Below are 19,619 nucleotides of genomic sequence, written 5' to 3'. Positions count from 1 at the left end.
CTGCAAAGGAAGGAAGGAGATAGTACAGGGAATACAGAGAGAGCAACAATCCAATAAACTGCACCGAATGCTTATCAATGATTTCAAATAAATGCGTCAAACTTGCATAATGAACACCTAATGGCATTTTTAACTCATTCATGAAATTATTTGTGTAAACTTAATATACACTTATACTGAATTGACAAGGCAGTATATGTTTAGGTTTGTGAACATTCGAAACTTAGAATATGTTGCGAAAAGTTTTGAATATTCGATTTGCAGCTCTGTTTCAAATATTTGAAATTTACAAATATTAGAGCAACGAATGTTTCCTCTTCTGCAAGACTTGCGAACTTTCAAGCTTCACTATAAGGCAAGACCTTACGGGCTGGTTTTTCTCAAATACACCGAAGCCGAGCCAAAAGCCCAATGTAGAAGCCTTGCACCAAAGAAGTGTTCGCTAACTGTGCTGTATCTTAGGTCAAGTGCAACACTACGAGAGCAAAATTTATATTCTAATATAGGTTTCCTGTAAATAAATGGCACCATTGAGAAATTACGCGTCATTGCTGGCTTGTTGGTGAGGGTTCACCAGCAACTAGCATGCCCAGCCTCCTTTCAGTGATTGAGGGGGAGATGGGCGGGACTTCTGCCAATCATATTAAATATACTTATATGCTTACTGTGATCACAGTATTGGGAGGAACCCATATTTCTTCTTGCAATTTATGCAAAATTCTTGTTGCACAGCTTTGCATGTTTATTTTTAGTTTTCTCTGTTACATTAAATTTTTTGCATGTCAAGCACAAGTACCTGAACAGAGCTGTGTCTAGTTCTGACTGCCTAAGCTGTCTTTTTTATGTAGTTATGTTTTATACACTATAGAAACACCAAAACAATTATAGCGTGGTTTGAGAATATTCAATAGACCCTATGCAAAATGCGCCCCGCCATCTGACGTCGACTCCGGTAACTAGGTCCGCCATTTTGGTACGGTCGTTTGAAACCGAAACCAATTAGCAAAACATATATAAGGCGGGCATTGACCGCTCTTGGTGATGGACTACAATGCCGGAGCATTGTTTCGTGCCGCAGTGCACGCAATGCGGAAATACCGGTCCAAATGGAGAAAAGGTACGTGAAGTTCCACGCTTTTGAACGAACCTTCGGACGCGAACTATGCCGGCGCGAGCAACCTGTGGGACACGCTGGGCGCGGTGCGCTGGGAGCGAATATTTGTCGTTTGTTCGCTAAGCGCAGGATTTCGTAGTCGCTGTCCGGATGAAAAATACAGCTGCGTTGGAGTTCTGTGGTCCAGCCTTTGTACTCTAAATGAAGACTGAGCGTGCGCCACCTATTCATGCGACTGACAGCGGCGCTCCACCGGGGAAACAGTACCACACGTTGCCAAAATTAGGCTGTTTCTTTACTCGTCCCTGTGGCACTGCGCCCGCTTCATTTCATTGTTAAATGGTACTGCTTAGCCGCTACACGAGCTAGGGCTGTAAACAAACCTTACCTAGGGCTGTAAACAAACTTTTATTGCCGCACTACGCCGTCACGGCACGGTTGAAAATTTCCTCTGTGGCGGGCGCGCACGGTATGGGAGTGTGTTGTTGGTTTCTCTTACGTTGCATTTAGCCGCGTGTAGTGGCTGAAGTGGCGTACACTGTTTTATGATGATCTAACGGTGGAAAATTCAACCTTTTGTACTTGGTTCCCCATTTGCCGGGCTGAAAGGTTTGTTGTTACGTCAAGTTAAGTTGGTGCCCATTGTCATTTCAGCCACGATGAATTTACTGTCGAATATTTTGCGACTAAAATGCATACGCACTCCTCTAGTTTGCCACATGCTGCTTGCAAGCCTCCGACGTAATGATAGTGCTCATTGATTAGGTAGCTGAAGCAATTTTCAAGTTTTATTGAAAAAAAAAGAAAATGGCCAGCGTTGCATCCGGCCGCCCCGCTTCAGCTTGAGTGCTTTTGCATTTTTGTATCCACAGTGAACACCCCAGTAAACACCCACAGTGAACACCCCAGTGAACACCCCAGTGAACACCCCTTGTATGCACGAACGTGCAGTGGAACAAAACAATCTCTGGAGGTATAGTATGCTAGTTAAATATGCAGAATTGCTTACCTTCTGTGACACCTTGCGTAGGCGCAGAGCAAGCAGTCAAATTGTTCCTTGCGAATACTGTGCTGTAAACTGTTCACTGGTATTCTTATTGTTTACCGACTGTTTCTTCAATGAGTGCTTTTGGATATTTTATTTTAACAACCTCTTTGCCCGATAAATGCAAAAAAGCCCCGGATAATGCGCTGTTGTTGCTTACAACGTACATTAAATTTTTATTGACCTAGCCTGAAAATGCTAAAAAGATCAAATCGATAACCACTCAAAACCACCGTTGCCTTATAAGCCACTCCTGAAATGAGCAGGCCGGGGTGATGTCGAAACTTGTTATGGAACCCGCCACGATGGCTCAGCAGCAAGGTTGTTGTGCTGCAGAGCCCAAGGACACGGGATCGATTCCCGGCTGTGGCGGCCACTTTTCTTATGGAGGCGAAAAGCAAAAGCATTCATGTGTGCGAGATTTCGGTACACGTAAAGATGCCCAGTTGGGAAAAATCAATACTGATTCCTCCACTACGGTGCACCTTATCGCCTGTGTAGCGTTGGCGCATTAAGGACTCACCAGATCACATTCCTATGGGACTTACTGATTCATGACCCGGACTTAAAAGCCATCGTATACTAATAAGAAAAGTTTTACAAATCCATGAAAATGTTCGTAATGGCCTTGTTTGCTTCTTTTAGAAATATAGCTCACCATAACTGAAATAAAAATTCCCCGCATTTCCCCGAGGGGAAGAATGTGAAAGTGCGAATGCACGAGTTGAATTTGCGCGGTTCGGTAATGTTCGCGAAAGAGAGATCACACACACACACACAACTACAAAGAAAGAAAGATGCATTTATTCACAGACACCTATTTGTGTTGTCGTTGTACTTGATTGCTAGCGCGGATCTCAGCTTTGAAATTTCGTGTCAGTACTCCTTTAAGCGGGTGCATTAGCCCTTCTCACGCCCGATTCCTGGCCAATCCCCCACTTGGGTATGTGCCATGTCAGCGGCCAGGCAGCGCGCGCCCATCTCCCCCCGTTGCCAAGGAAGACGAGGAGATTCCTGGCCAATCCCCCACGTGGGTATGCTATGCGGACATCGCCGGTGGACGCAGGTTCAGGGTCGCTTAAGAAGTGCATTCGCACTTAAAAAATAACCAAGGAAGGCATTTTCTTTTATCTAGTTTTCGTTAGATTGCGCTAGCGGTCTACCATACGAGAGTTTTATTTTTATTTTCTTACAGAAGTGACATATTTTGAAAATAGGCAAACTAGACCGTTGTGCACACTGGTTGGGTAATTCGTTGATATTGTTACGAACAAGTGGACAATCCCCAATGTCCAACCATAGGCGAAGACGAGGGAGTGGCTGACGCGCCGCCGGTGTGAGCTCGGCGATAGCCGCCATGTAAATAGTTCAGAATACTTAATCCGCATCTCATTGTTCATGTCCTGCGCCACGTAACATGTTTGGTAGAGTGTGCGGGTTTCTCCCCGTCCTGGCCCCGGCGTCGCTCCGTCTCGGCACCGGCGCAAACATCGAGGGTACACGGGCCGTGTCGGGCAGCCCCAGCCCCGCCGCGACCAGCACATGACGATACCCCCGCCCCGTGTCCCCAGCCCGTGAGAAGCCGATCAAGAACCAAGACGCGACGAGATGTGACCAGCGAAGACGTGTCGCCCAGCCGTGTCACCAGCCTTTTCGTCCGGTACGGTTCTGTGCACCCTCATCGGTTCGTCGTGGCCTTGTGGGCGTCGATGTTCGGGGACCAGTCGACATCGGAGACCGCCATCGTCCTTTGCCGTGGAAAGGACTTCAGTGTTTATACACATCGCATCGCATCCTCACCGCACCCATCCATTCACGGTGACCGAGCACGACCGGGACGGTCGTCTTTGGCCGGGGGGTGATGTTACGAACAAGTGGACAATCCCCAATGTCCAACCATAGGCGAAGACGAGGGAGTGGCTGACGCGCCGCCGGTGTGAGCTCGGCGATAGCCGCCATGTAAATAGTTCAGAATACTTAGTCCGCATCTCATTGTTCATGTCCTGCGCCACGTAACAATATTGTTTCGACTTGCTTTGAGTTTGCACGGACGTTTTCTCTTATTTTGTTCACTTAATCTTAAGAACCGTGTTTTTTAACAAGAGAATGAGTCATGCGACCTTGGATGTATTATCATTCTCTTTATAATTGCTAACCGCACCGAAGACAAATTGAGAATAAATACAATCCAGTAGTACAAATTTTTCCTGACTTCAGGAAAGTACGTAAGCATTTTGGCAGTCAAAGATGTTTGATGCGCAATAAAACCAACACCCATCGTATGTGTTATAGCAGCCTTAAACGAATGTTCGGCCCAATAAATCACTGAACTGTAGGAGTGTAACAGAGTGGTGTGATCCAGGATTTGTTCGTTTTGCCTGCAAAAATATCCGCGCGAAAGAAAGGCTACGTCACGAAATGAACTAAGCCTGCAACTCTTTCCTGCATTCACGCGAAGAATGTGTGGAGTCCAGTGTCAAAAACAAACTTGGCGTGACAACTGAGCGCCATTTGTCTTCCCAGGTGTTCCCAGAGGCGAGTCGCCAGGAGCAGATCTTCCAAAGAACCATGCGGGGGCCCCTGGATGCCTTCATCGAGGGCAAAAATGTGCTACTATTTGCCTACGGCCCAACTTCCAGCGGGAAGGCCCACACTATGCAGGGACCACAAACGGATCCAGGAATCATACCTAGAACCTTGGACCGGCTTTTCAAACTTCTGGGATCCCAGGTATGGTAGTGCTATTTTTTTTCCTATTGTTCTAGGAATGCACTAATATCTGGTGTTTGTGAGCAGGAGTCACAGTACAGAGGGGACCGTTTATGGCATAGCGCCGGCAGGGGTGAGACAACGGCGCATATTGCGCAGTTTTGATACCAATTTGTTTTCCTGCGCCAAGCTGCTCCAAAAGCTCGAAAATTGAAAAAATTGCGCAGACCTGCTCCAAAACAGTCTGAGAACCAAGGATTTTAACACTGCCGTTTGTTTCAGTGGGGGAAAATGCTTACTGACGGCATAATTTTCCTGCATTAACAGGGAGATGCTGTTTGTAAAGTTTTAATTGATTGATCATTCAACAAAAGACCCGCATAAAATTTTCCTGGAGATAGTTTTTTTTATGTCCCAATGTTGGTTGCAAATGGTATATTCTGTGAGTTTGTAAAGGTTTCCCATCAAAAACCATACCTAACCCCTGTAGAAAAAAATATTTATGTGTGCTGAGGCGACAAACTACTTCCGCTAGTTGATGAAAAACCGCAATTTTTGGGGTGTTGTGTCTCCGGAACGACATTACTGGACGCCGCAATCTTGGTGTGGTGAAGATAGCAAAACATGGCCTCCGAACGAAGCAGTCGCTCGTGTTTCATGCAGAGTGCTCTTCGCCGGTTTCTACCCTGGTTTTGGTTGTGGGAGTGGCTGGGATTACATTTAGTCGTTCGATCTGTTGCGGGAAGTTGCGCGACTCAAAAGGCGGGAGTTCATAAAAAAAATTACACCATCTTCCCACATGGGAGCCCTGAGGGGATTCAAAGCCGTGGAGTAGTAGCGTGTTAATTGGTTGTTAGAGTAAAGACACGTGTAGTGGCGTATTAAATGTCTTCTTTATTTATCGAGTAGTGGGGAACGTTTTGCGGCTTCTCGTTCTCGAAGCGAGGAATCCGAAGCGAGGAATCCGCGAGGAACCGCAGGATGCCGACCCCTGCACCAAAGCATCAAAATAGGCGCTTTCTAGCGAAAGCTAACATTGGGAGCAAGGGGGCGCCACTCAAACATCTCACCGCCAATACGTTGTCTGCACTGGGCTAATTATTCTGCTCATGGGTTGTCCACAAATGTTCACACTTGTTCGCAGAGGTTGGAAAGTGGTAGCACAACTACGAGTGTTGTGTGGATGTGAAACGCTCGGGATGCCGTCGCAGCCATGGCCGAACGTGTTGGAGTTTCACCTGCCTTGATCGCAACGTTCTGCTCCTCTCCGTCTATCCCAGGTCTCTGCAGGTGCTTCTGTCCGACAAGACCGCTTCGAGGGCGTCGTTTTCCTCGGCCCTGGTGAGGAGGCGGCCGTGCTGTCCTCGAAGAGCGAGCTGCTAGGCGAGAAGGTGGCTCACGGTGCGGCTGACTTCAGCACTTTCCACCACCCTGCCGGCGACAGCAAAGACTATTCGCTGTTCAACTCCCGCTTCAGTGACGATGGCCGGTACAGCATGGTACAGGTGCTCTTTTACACCACGTGTTATACCTGTGGTCGACGCGTACGCACGAGCTTTGTGGAGATGGCGCAAAAATTAAACATGTATAGAGCATGTCAGCGTCACTTTAGGGGTTCTAACCCGTATACTAGCGCTAGACTGTATCAAGCATTTTGTAACCAAACTGGAAGTCTCATTGGTTCCAGCTTTAAAAGAGAGCGTCTTTCTTTGCAGCAATACAGGGTATTATTTAGCGAAACAGAAGAGGGCTGCCGGAGGGGTTTATTCATGCTGTAGGTGCTTGAAACGCTTCAATTACCCATAGCTTGTTGAATATTGCCCCCCAACTATTGCCAAGCTTATTTCTAGTTTGTCTGCCCTATAGGACACAAGTGTTCTAAAAATGTTTGGCGAAACACCTTCTCCTCCCTTTTTTACGGGAAATTACACGTTTTCCAATAGCATACACACCTACGTCACAAAATGCACTTTAAAACAGACAAACCACATGCACGTTTTCTAATTGGTAGCGTGCGGTTTGTATGTATGGAAGCGCATTTTGTGAGGTAGCGGTGTATGTTGTGCACTGAAGCAAGAAGCGTGTCCCTGCATTGCAGCAAAGCCAAAGCCATTTTCAAATATATTCAAGGCTTGGTTACTTTGGTCACGAATTAGCATACTGCGAGCTAATCGTGATTGCAAACACGGTTCAACACGTCAAGCGTTTACACCCCACAAAGCTGCAAATGGTCACCTGCTTGCTTCCTTGGGCAGGAGGTTCTCGTTTGGATCTCCTGCTATGAGATCTACAACGAGGGACTGTATGAACTCCTCGTCCCACCGTCCACGATGGCCTACGGCAAAGCAGCTGGTGGCGGCCTCCGCACTCTTTTCAAGCTCGGCGAAGACCGCGCCAAGTGCTCGTTCTTGCACGGCCTGGTGGAAGTCCCCGTACGCAACGCAGACGAGGCACACCCCCTGCTCTGCCTGTCCCGCCACAACCAGAGCGTAGCCGAGACGAGCCTGAACCGGAGCTCGAGCCGCAGCCACTGCGTGTTCACTGTGCGGCTCGTGTGCTCCCTGGCTGGAGGCCAGAAGTGGCGCGTGAGCACACTCATGCTGTGCGACCTGGCCGGCTCTGACCGGCCCTCCAAGACGGGCACGGGGCGATTGCGCCTTCGGGAGGCCGGACGCATCAACAATTCACTCATGGTGCTCGGCAGATGCCTAGAGGGACTGCGCCAAAACCGGAACACTGCGGCCAAGCAGGTGCGGGTGCCCTTTCAGGAGAGCAAGCTCACACAGGTGAATAGAGGGAGCTGGTTTGTTGATGAAAGGCATTTGAATGGGCGGCTGTCGAGTGGTAGTTAATTTTCTTGTTGGAGGAAGTAGTGGCGCAAACGTTGGGTGGGCATTAAAGGGGCCATGCAGACAAAACACAAGATTGCTTCATTCAAACGATCCTCTTATTAGAATCATACTGACACCACTTTTAACACACACTTTGTTCAAATAAGCTATACGATTAGAAAAAACAGAATTGCCGTGCGACCCGCTAGCTCATTTCCCACAACAGAACATATCATGTCATATGCCCAGCTGCACAATTGACTGAGGTTGGCAACAGCAAACCCAACGTAGACAGGGCTTGTAAGCTTGCCGAATAAGCCATTTGCGCCTAAATGTGATCATCATCATCATCACCAGCCTATCTACGCCCACTGCAGGGCAAAGGCCTCTCCCATTATTCTCCAATTACCTCGGCCCTGTGCCAACTGTGACCAATTTATCCCCGCAAACTTCTTGATCTCATCTGCCCATCTAACTTTCTGCCGCCCCCTGCAACGCTTGCCTTCTCTGGGGATCCACTCTGTTACCCTTAATGACCAGCGGTTATCTTGCCTTCGCATTACATGCCCTGCCCACGTCCATTTCTTCTTCTTAATTTCTATTATTATGTCTTTAACACCAGTTTGCTCCGTGACCCACTCCGCTCTCTTCTTGTCCCTTAATGTTACACCTATCATTTTCCGCTCCATTGCCCGCTGAGTCGTTCTCAATTTAAGTTGAACCCTCTTAGTGAATCTCCAAGTTTCTGCCCCGTAGGTGAGTACCGGTAAGATGCAGCTGTCATACACTTTCTTTTTCAGCGACAATGGTAGGCTGCTATTCATTATCTGAGAATGTCTGCCATATGCACCCCAACCCATTCTGATCCTTCTAATTATCTCTGCCTCATGGTTGGGATCTGGGGTCACAACTTGGCCTAAGTAGATATATTCGCTTACCACTTCCACTGCCTCGCCACCTATCTCAAACTGCTGTGCTGTCCCGAGGGGATTGATCATTACTTTAGTTTTCTGCATATTAATTTTCAGGCCCACGGTTCTACTCTGTTCGCCCAGTGCGGAAAGCATGCTTTGCAATTCGTCCCCCGAGTTACTTAGCAAGGCAACGTCATGAGCAAATCTGAGGTTACTGAGGTATTCTCCATTAACCCTTACTCCCACCTGTTCCCAATCCAACGTTCTGAATACTTCTTGTAAGCATGCTGTGAATAACGTTGGAGAGATTGTGTCTCCTTGTCTGACACCCTTCCTTATAGGTATTTTACTGCTCTCCTTATGGAGGATGATGGTAGCTGTAGACCCATTGTAGATATCCTCTAGTATTCGTACATAATGCTCATCTACCCCCTGGTTCCGTAATGCCTGAATGACTGCTAGGGTTTCGACTGAGTCGAATGCTTTCTCATATTCTATGAAGGCTATATATAGGGGTTCCGTATACTCAGCGCACTTCTATATCACCTGATTGATCGTGTGGATATGGTCCATTGTTGAATAACCTTTACGGAACCCTGCTTGTTCTTTAGGTTGACTGAAATCTAAGGTTGCAGAGATTCGGTTGGCGATTACCTTGGTAAATACCTTGTAGACGACTGACAGTAAGCTGATCGGCCTGTAATTTTTCAAGTCCTTCATGTCGCCTTTCTTATGGATTAGGATGATGTTCGCGTTCTTCCAAGATTCCGGTACCATTTCGGTCATTAGGCATTGCGTATACAGGTTTGCCAGTTTTTCAAGTACAATTTCGCCGCCATCCTTCAAGAGGTCTGCTGTTATCTGATCCTCACCAGGTGCTTTGCCCCCTTTCATTTCTTTCAAAGTCTTCCTTACTTCTTCGGCCTAAATGTAATGCATATTTATTTTCCAGTAGTAAGAATGGTGTGGTAAACAATTAGAGTTACGAAAATACGCCTTAGAATAAAAGTACCGATGCGCACTGTTGTTGGTACTGGGCTCACTGTGCTTTTTTTAACCGCACAGCAGCCCGCTGCTTTGGAGTTGTCTTCACGACACTGGCTGATTGGCGAAAGCGACGTTGTCTTGCGTGACCTTGTTTGTCGAGCATACCCCACGTTTCACGAAACGATTACTTTCTACCGTAACAAAAACAAGCCACGTGCAAATGTTGGCAAAAACAAAGCAACGCTGGACAACGGTCCATGGCTGACTATAGTAGCACCATCTGGTAGGAATGACGGTCAGCAAGGCTGTAGAGCTGAATGATGCAGTGGAAGTTCGTTTGAATGCACGCGCTTATGACTTCATGGCAGACGTCACGGAAACACACGATTTAGTGGGAGAATCAAATTTCTAACATATATTGGTTACTTTCGCAGTGAATACTGCATCGTTTCCTGCGAGACAAGTGCTGGGGGCACTGTAAAATACCAAATATTTGGTATAAAACAAACTGGTATTCAGTCTTCATGGCCCCTTTACGGTGCCATGAAGACAGAATACAGCTTTGTTCAACTTGAAAGAACTACCCTTTGGTAAATCACTCAGCTCCATTTCAGTCTCTTGAGATGTCTTTTTAAACTAACAAATCCCAACACATATTCAAAAACATTCATATTTCTCGCTACAGGTATGTAAGAGTAAGGTAATAAGGGCCAGCACTTAAAAACATAGTTATCAGTATGAGGGTGTCTACCAACCTTGAAAACCGGGAATACTCAGGGAGTTTGAATTGTCTGGAAAAACTCAGGGAAAACTGGGAGATATGTGCTTCTATCAGGGAAAACTAGCTGTACTTTACAACGGAAGCAAAATTCATGGTAATGCTGGCTCGAGCAACAACAAGTCCAAATTGGGCAGACCTCCGGCGTCCCCTGAAGTCACTAGTTCTATTGAGAACCCGCTTTGTACAGCTTGCAACTTCCCCCCACCCTATTCCCACATGATCCCCTGTACGCTCCCTTTGTGTTCTGGCAAATTTCCCAGACTCCTGAAAAGCGGCAAAACGTTGCGCGCCACGATAGCGTATTGTGGCAGCGTAACAGAGTCAACAGGGGCAATGGCAGTAGTCGCTTTCAATACTATAGTGGAACACCTGGCACCATCTACTGTGGTTTCTAGTTAGTTGATGCATGTTGCGAATCATTGAGTTGTGCATCTTGCGTAACAAAAAACCCATCTCACTTATTTTAAACTTAAAAAGTTGGCAGTTGTGTAAAAATACGACTTAAGTATCGAGTATAGACAATGTACCCCGCTTCAAGAGCTACTTTTAACTGCTATCCGGCACTATACTCATCTGCGTAGGAAGACAGGGAATGTTTTGACTGCGTAGCTTTCGCTGGGCACCAAAAGAACAACTTTATGAGGAGCCACTATAGCGGAGCGTGGTTGAGGTGTTTCTGATTTGAATCCCAAACAAACTCTTCCCGCTTATCGTGCGCAACCCTGTGGTGCTGCAAGGATCACGGCGTTTAAGGGCACCTAACGAGTCGGCGTCAAAGATGAAGGTGCACCTTATTCAAACAAAAATAAACTGTTTTAAATAGTGAAATACAGCACTGAGGCATTGGGTGCGAGCTGAGAACATAGAGTACGGCTTTACCATTCTTGTTTCGATATTTTATTCACTGTGAATGTTACTACAACACTTTCTTCTTTTTGAACGCAGTAAAAGGTACTGGTTAGCATCCTAACTCTAGTTTGTCATATTTTATTTAATAACATGCTTGTTAGAGAGCGACAGCAACTGGCGAAGTGGTGTAAGCCGGTCTTGACCTCAATGTTCTGTGTCACTCAGGGAATTCATGAAAAAGACTCAGGAAAAACTTTGAAAACTCAAGGAATATGAAAATGGCAACTTGGCAGGCACCCTGAGGAATTTAAATTTACGTTAGCATTTAAGTAATACGGAAAAATTGAACTGTAAGCCACACTACAATCGCATAGGCATGTTTCTTGTCAGTTACTGGGGAGTTGGCGCTTCTTCATATCTTTTCTCTAATGTCTCAATTATTTGTTGGAAGTTTGTGACAAAATTGTGACATTATACTTATTGTTGCTGGGACGAAAAAGTCTTCTTAACCCTTTCACTGTCGGCTGTATCTGGCTGTGACGCACGCCCCAGTGTCAGCTTAGCTTCTGAAATATGAGGGAAGGAACATAGTGATTTTTTTACTAAGATAGCGTCCGGAACGTGACGTGTCGAAAGGAAAGAGCATGGGTGAGAAATAGCCTTTCTTCCAGATATTTTCAGTTTGCCGTGCACACTTGTGGGACGACGACCCTGCCGTTTCAACATCAGAATCTGATGCTGTGGAACTCGCATCCCTTCCTCGCATGAGAAACTCTCAGAATGCGAACCCGAGCTCGGCTCGTATACAGATCAGAATCGGAGAACCATCGCTCCCATCCACAGTCGAAGGTCCCGTGCCGTCAGCCATCCGAAAGTAATCGTGCGCATGAAAGGAGCAATTTCAGCAGCCCGGACAATGCACAGAAATTAGTGAGCGAAAGCCACGATTGAGTCATGTTTCGGTCAATTGGAGATGCAGTGGCGCGCTAGGCTAACCTGGCACGCCATAGCCGACGCAGGAACAGAAGAAAAAACCTAGAAATTCGTTGCGGATGGCACAACACCCCTTGCACCCGTAATTGCACGTATGCCGTATGGTCACTCATCCCAAGGGAGTACAGTGAGTGTAGTGACCAAGCCCCTCTGGTCACTACACTACAGGAGGTCCCCCTCCAGCCTCGTGCTCTGGGACCTCCTTCTGTATATTTTGTTATGTAAATATGTTTACGGCAAAAAAATTTCTTCTCCTTCTTCATCAATAAAAGGTGGACGCGGTCGCTCCATACTCTTCAACATACTGCTGAAAGAGTTAGCAAGTGAAAATCCGAGCTACTAGAAAGATTCTACAGATGGCGTCAACAATCCAGGCGTGCCCACTTTGTGCTATGGTGCGGATTTATAAACGCACCATGGAGAACGTAGCGGTACGTCAGTGACACTGGAGAGGAAATGCTAAAACGCGCCAGTACGTCAGTGACAGCGAAATCGTTAAAGAACGAAACGTATTTTGAGTTCGTGGCCCCTTTAACTCGGCTGCCACGGCACTAATTATCCGTCTGAGAGCTCGCTCGTAAGTGCGAGTGCAGCTAGTGATGATGCCCTCCTGTTTCTGGTTCCAACAGGTGATGCAGGCCTTCTTCACCACGGGCGGCCACATCTCTTTAGTGGTCAACATCTGCCCAGCGCTGTCTATGCTCGAGGAGTCGGTGAACGCCCTTAAGTTCTCGGCTGTCGCGTGCGAGGTCGTCCCCGTGCAGCTGGAGACGCGGCGCGAGCGCTGCAACCGGACCGTGCGCCGCATCACTGAGCTGTGGCACCGGTCCAGCCAGGGCGAGGCGCGTAGCGACTCTAACGTGGCTGTGGCGGATGTCGACTATGTCCCGTTGGATGAACGCGACGTGAAGGCACTCGTTGACATCATTGAAGAGCTGGAAGAGGAACTGGCTGAAACCCATCCGAAGCTCAAGCAAGTGTGCCTGATGAACTCGGTGCTTTTTAGGCGAAAAGTCATAGTGGAACCAGTTGAGTAGTCACTGACACAGAGTTTTATACTAATTTGTACTAGGGGGAAATCTGGCGCTACTGTCCCGGTGAGCTGTGCTTCATTAGGTGAGCATGTCGTCAGGCAGCAGGTAGGAATGTTCCGCTTGCCCTTGGCATGGATCACCAATGAGCTCAAATATTGCCTGTGGGTGCAAAAATTCACCATTATCCTTAAAAGAATGTTTAAATATGTTTCTTCAGTAGAAAGTGGAGCTTCAAAACAGTCATTTGTAAAATTATTTAGAAGCTCCGTGCAAGATGAACAAGGAAAAAATCCCGGGCCATCTCCACTAACGTGAAACCTGGGAAGGGGCAAAGGCTGCAGCGTATAAGTGTATTCTTGGCGCCTTGGCGTTTTTGCCAACAGAGGTGAAACTGTTGGGGGGTAGAGGTATACGGCTTTGCTCTAAATGTTTCGAGTCTCTGAAGCCCGAATATCTCAAGAGCGAGGTGTAATTTAGTGTCCCGGTGTGTTTTAGTAAGCGTTACGTTCTAGCGCAAGGCGTAAACGAGTTTTCCAGTGTTTTAGTACTGTGACTACAAGAGACGACAATTATGATGACAATGACAGGAGACGCCTACAGCCCCAAAGGCCTTCGCCCGTAAAAAAAAGTTACCACCTTTTTTTATTTTGGCATAAATGGCGAAAATTAGCCATGTGGCTAGCTGAGCCAAGCAGGAGAGGAACGTCGCGGGGTGCTAGGCTACAGATATTCCTCTATTATATCTAAGGAAATCGTTGTATAAAACTCTAAGGCCACTGTGACGGGACGCTAATGGCGCGAGGCAGGTTGGGTGGTCTGGATTGGCTAACGTGTCATCCTACTGACATTCTGCTCTGAACGGCTGTTGACACTGTATCGAGTGAAGCTGAAAAAGAATAACGTTAAAGTTAAGGCAGCAGTGGGCTTGCAAATGTGCAGAAAATGCATTCACCATCACGCTCGCAACGGCTAGTGTTTGCTTCAATGGCACAGAAAGCAAGGAAAAAACCAAGGTTTAGGAAGGAAGAGTTTATTATGCTTTGTATAGTAGTAAACATTCTGTTTCCCCAGGAATTGAAAATGTATGACATCAGTGATTGGCTTGCAGTGTAATATAAATTTTTTCATCAGTAAACTCTGTCATTACGGTGGAAACGGCCGATTTTGAGTGCTTCCAGATTTTTTCTTCGTGAGCTTTTGAGGCTTGCTATGCATAAAATTGTAGCTTATGCATTGCCCTTCCAAACGCATAACAGCAGTTTCATGAAATGTACAATTATTTACATTTTATTGGTCAAATAATCAGAAAAGATGCACAAAGAAAGTATACACACAACGTATATAGGTGATTATAGTGAGCCAGAAACTTATTTCAGGAGTTCTCAGATGTACAAATTGTTCCTACGTTCCTCGGGTATGCTTCAATAAATAAATCAATACTCTACACCAAGTTCTGGATCTATGCGCACCCGTCAACCTAGCGAAACTGACGGCTGTGCCACTCCTCGAAGCCACTCGAGGAAAAGTCAGTCGCTCTAAAATGTGCATCCAAGCATACTTGTTTGTGTCAGGACACAAAATCCTTACCTCTTCAGTGGTATAAAAAAAGAACAAAAATACCCTGCGCTCTTGAGAAGCGTCGCAATTTGCGCCACAGCACTAATCAGACCCGAGAGCCTGGCTATCTTGAAGTTGATAACGCATGTGATAATGGAGCACTTGGCTCAGGCGGCTGCCTCCTGCCGGCCTTCCCCATATCCAAACTTGGAAACTTCGCACGGCTCTCTCACTCTTTCTGCTTTTTTTGTTAGCTTCAAATACGACGCTTTTGGCAGCGGGGAAAAAGAGAATCCGTCTGAGTGCACACGGGAGGGGAGCTTTTTCGTGTGGTCCCCTCTCCACTTTCCAGCTGGCAGTCGTAGTTCGATGACTCATATCACCCATATCCGCACGTGTGCGCATTTGGAACACCAGAAAAGTGGGTAGCTGAATACAGGGCACTTTGGCCGGAGAATTGTAAAAATTCGTATAATCCCGAAATTCGTACCAGCCGTGATCAGACAACGCAGTTTCACTGTATTAATATTAAAAACTATGGTGGGACCTTGTGCAAGACATGCAACAGCAGTACTAAAACCTATAAAACTTTTTTGAACCGAAAAGAAGCTTCACTGGTCACCTGTCGATATTTTCAGCCGATTTCACTGATTGTTACGGTTGGTGCCTAAATCTGGCGATTGCAGATATCCTCTTCCGCTTCACCACTTTAATGTTATAGAAAAAGGGACGCAGCATGTTTGAGTGGTAAGCTTTTGTATATCTTCAAAATCTGTGGTGTGCAGTGGCTAACTTTGACGCCGAGAGGACGCCACTTTACAATTAAAAACCCATTCATTGTCGCGTGAATGAAACGGATTCTGAGTGGGCATGTTGTGAAATCACCACCAGATGCTTTACCTTGTCTGTGAAATGCCTCAAACGCAATAAAACTCCACATTGAAGTCGCGAATCAATTTAACAAAACTTGTTACTGTACTGGATGGTATATACTTGAAGAAAGACGAAAATGTTCGGCAAACTAGACGTGGGCGAAGGAGAGAAGATAACACAGATACAGGCGCCAATTTGTCGTATCCGTTGTATCGTTTCTGCTTCGTCCGCGTCTAGTTTGCGCCGCATTTTCGTCTTTCGTGAATCAAGTTTTGAATAGGCATGAGAATGAAAAATGTTGCAGAGTGCGGCAGGTCACGAGGGACCGCAGCACGACATTCTACTTTGCCTACCGATAGCACTGGTGAACTGTCCGGAGCTGTCCGGTATGAGAAGGAGTCAGATGGACCGCAACTCCACTCTTTGTTCCGTGTGCCCAGGTGGAGCGATCGCAATGCAAGTGGGCACGAGGCGAAGTACAAAGAGTACGAAGAGATGGTGACCGCACTGGAGCAGACAAAGCGCATGATCCGCGAGAATAGCGACCGCGAGATGACCGTGCGCGTCAGCAGTGCCTGCGAGATCACCCTCATGGAGATGTACCCCCAGGTACGAGACCGACCGACCAGTGAACATCTCTCTCGTTTCGCTGTCTGTTTTGGGGCCGCAAGTTTCCGATTGCTGACCATTTCATCTCTTGAGCCGAACCACGTCACTCGCTAAAACCTGATTATTATGGACGATTCCTATAAGTGTCGCGTAAGCACAGCTTGTAAGAGGTCAGGCAAAGCCTAACATGAGATATTTATTTCAAGCTTTGAACGATTAATTTTAAGTGCTGAGCACTTTAGGGTGCGCCTTGTCATCGTAGCTCACTCGCTGGACCCAATTAGAGCTGGCGTTTCGTCGTGGCTGCTGTCGTCGCGGCGTGATCCAGAGGCTTCGAAAGCGGAGCGGTTTATAGAGTCCCAAGCGTTCGAAACTCGTGAACCACTGGCGCTTCTCACACTTCTCCCCGTTGTTTAGCGCAAAAAAAAACTGTAGGTACATTTGAGGCAAAATATACGTAATTAACCGGCAGCACCCACGTTCACTTAGGCACGCTGGTTGGGTTGGTTTTTACGATTCTAAGTGAAAAAGGTGCAGTGCAACACCCGCACGTGGGGGGGGAAGCAGGCACAAACAGAACAGGAGTCCACTGGCGCAGTTTCAGGCAAGAGATGCGCGAGAACTGCAAAGGCGGCGAATTTGATTTGCGTTGGGTGGTAGCAGTGAGCGGATAACGGCGCAACAGAGCATTATGGTAAATCACTGCTCTGAACTTGCAACAGCTCTCACATTGAGTGGAACAGCTTTAATTTTTTACTGCACCTACGTACAAGACTCGGCATGCTGAACCATTCGCTTTTGCAGAGCTAGCCATGGTCATCAATTGTTATCACACATGATCCTCAATCTCCTAAATCAATTTACTGAACGTGGCGTTTACTTGAATTCTGTAACGCTCCCTGAACTTTTGTGTGTACACATGCAACACCAACTGTTTGTTCTTATTGTCTGACCTCGATTTTATTACGAAGCTTTTTGTTCTTGGTATGCATGCAAGGAAGGTTTCCAAAGAGAATGTTTAAACTTGCGCTTTCTCATTTGTGTTTGATTTATTCACATTTATTGCAACAGTACCTTTTTCTGAATTGTTTATTGCATATTGTGCAAAAATATGGTTTTATTGACGTTCCATTGTAATGAATATATGCAAATGCTGTAGGATGGATATTGTCACGTGCCATCTGCTGCCCATACGTATGTATGGGGCGATAGCTGGGTAAGCTGTCCACGGCAACTTTACCTCTCTCTTTGCCATGTCTTGTAAAGAAAATGAAATAAACTTTTATTCTAGCCTTTTCATTTTAACTAGTGCTTGGCTGGAGCACCAAGGGAAACGAGCAGCAGCAGTGAAAGAGAACTTTCACACTATCTCACAGTCCCTGGGCAGTTGTAAATGCATTTGCGCGGTCTTCGGCTTTGAGAGTTGATGCAAAGGGTTGAGTGCTACTGCTGATTAATTCTTGCGTAACGTGCAATGCTGCAAATAGCCTAGATGGCTCATTGCCCTCGAACCCACCGCAGTGGCTCAACGTTTAAGGCTTTAAGCTCCTAAGCCCAAAGACGCGGGCTCAACCTCGTCCCGGTGGCTGCTTTTTTGATGGAGGTGACAACCGAAAATTCCCGTGTGTGGAGATTTTAAGGCGCGTCAAAGATCCCCAGACGGTCTAAATGCGTCCGGAGCCACCATCCACCATGGTGCGTCACAGCCTAGGTGGAGGTCGGGCGCATTAAAAAGGCCATGCAGACAACACACAAGTTTTGTTCATTCGAAAGATTGCCTCGAGAGAATAATACTGACACCACTAATAATGCACACTTCCCTCAAACAAGCTACACAATTAGGAAAAAAGGGAATGGCCATGCGACCCACTCTCTCATTTCCCGCAACAGAACCAATGATGTCATATGCCCAGCTGCTCAATTGGCTGAAGTTGCTGCCGAACGAGCTTGCTGAGGTTGCTGCCGAATAAGCTTGCCGAACGAGCTATTTACGCTTAAATGCAATGCACCGTCTTTTTGCAGCAGTAATAAACGGTGGTGTAAACAACGAAAGTTATGAAACTACGCGTAAATCTCAAGTTCCGATGCACACTGCTGTTGGTACGGGCGCACTATGCTTGTTTTAGCTGCACAGCAGGCCGCCACTCTCGAGTTGTCTCAAACGACACTGGCTGATTGGCATAAGCGAAGTAGTCTTACGTGGCCCTGTTTGTCGAGCATATCCCATGTTTCACGAAGCGGTTACTTCCTACCCTAACTAAAGCAAGCCAGGTGCAACAAAGCAATGGCGGACAACGTTCCGGGGCTGAGTATTTAAGCGCCATGTGAGAGGACTGAAGGTAAGCAAGGTTGCAAGGTTGCAGGTCCCACTGATGCACTGGAAATTAATTTGAATACCCGCACTCATGACTTCATTGCAGACGTCGCTAAAACAAACGGTTTGGCGGGAGAATCAAAATGCTAACCTAAATTGGTTAATTTCTCACTGAATACTGCATTGTTTGCTGCCGCACAAGCGCGGGGACACTGTAAAAAACGAAATCTCTCGAATAAAGCAAACATGTATTTTGTCTGCATGGCCGCTCGAATCCCCACAGTCAGTTTTGATGGTGCCCGATCGTGGCTTCCTGGTTCTTTGCCAACAGCCAGATCGTGGTTCCACCATGGGGCTGCTGGGACGCTGCGAAGAGGCCGAGCGGTGTGTGGCCCTGCTGGAGGAGCGCCTTCATGCACAGTCGACCAGTGAAGCCCCGCAACAGGACTTGGCGGCACTATAGGACCGGTAGGGGACCACTTCCTCCGGCTTCCTCTAGTTGACGGGGTGTCATTTGTGCCGCACTGCTGCGAGAGCATTGCAAGACAGGCTGCACTTGCCGTGTTTTTCGAAAGATGAAGAACGGAGTATTGACCAAGTCCGAAAACAAAGTTGGACTTTCAGGAACACTAGGGCGCCCGTGTATAATTGTGAACAAAGGAGCTGAAGTGTTCCTGTAATGTCATTTTTATTTTTTTTACTTGTTCGGTGACCTGTGTAGTATGACCTTTTTATAAAAAGGTGAAACACAGGTAAAAGTAAAGTCTTTACTTGGAAGGGTGAAACGCGGTGTGTGCTCTTGTGATAGCGGTTAGCAAAGTGAACGTTTAGTCTTATTTGCGATGTTTACACGCTTAGTTATTGCTATGTTTGACAGCGGGCTTTGTAGCATTGGGGGAAAAACGGTAGACGCATCAAAAGCTGCGGCGCACATAGCATAGCCGCTGCGCATTAGAGCATTGCCTGACTGCGCGACCGGTTATGATTGAACGCGTTGTAATTACTGCCC

The 19,619-nt window shown here is 46.9% G+C and overlaps 1 protein-coding gene across 1 annotated transcript in view; it reads left to right on the top strand.

Annotated features, from left to right (window-relative positions):
* Positions 1-19,073, top strand: part of LOC144163630 (kinesin-like protein KIF20A) — a 63,434-nt gene extending 44,361 nt beyond the window's left edge. The window contains exons 2-7 of the mRNA XM_077694457.1: positions 4,683-4,889; positions 6,149-6,373; positions 7,127-7,654; positions 12,853-13,196; positions 16,128-16,296; positions 18,942-19,073. Coding sequence (XP_077550583.1) covers positions 4,683-4,889; positions 6,149-6,373; positions 7,127-7,654; positions 12,853-13,196; positions 16,128-16,296; positions 18,942-19,073 — 1,605 coding nt within the window. The remainder of the gene's footprint in view (positions 1-4,682; positions 4,890-6,148; positions 6,374-7,126; positions 7,655-12,852; positions 13,197-16,127; positions 16,297-18,941) is intronic.
* Positions 19,074-19,619: the final 546 nt, after the last annotated feature.

This window comes from Haemaphysalis longicornis, unplaced genomic scaffold, assembly GCF_048455015.1.
Source record: "Haemaphysalis longicornis isolate Haplotype H1 unplaced genomic scaffold, Haemaphysalis longicornis Haplotype H1 scaffold_1, whole genome shotgun sequence".
Classification (NCBI taxonomy): domain Eukaryota; kingdom Metazoa; phylum Arthropoda; class Arachnida; order Ixodida; family Ixodidae; genus Haemaphysalis; species Haemaphysalis longicornis.
The sequence above is the reverse complement of the archived record's forward strand: the minus strand, read 5'-3'. Positions and strand labels throughout refer to the sequence as shown.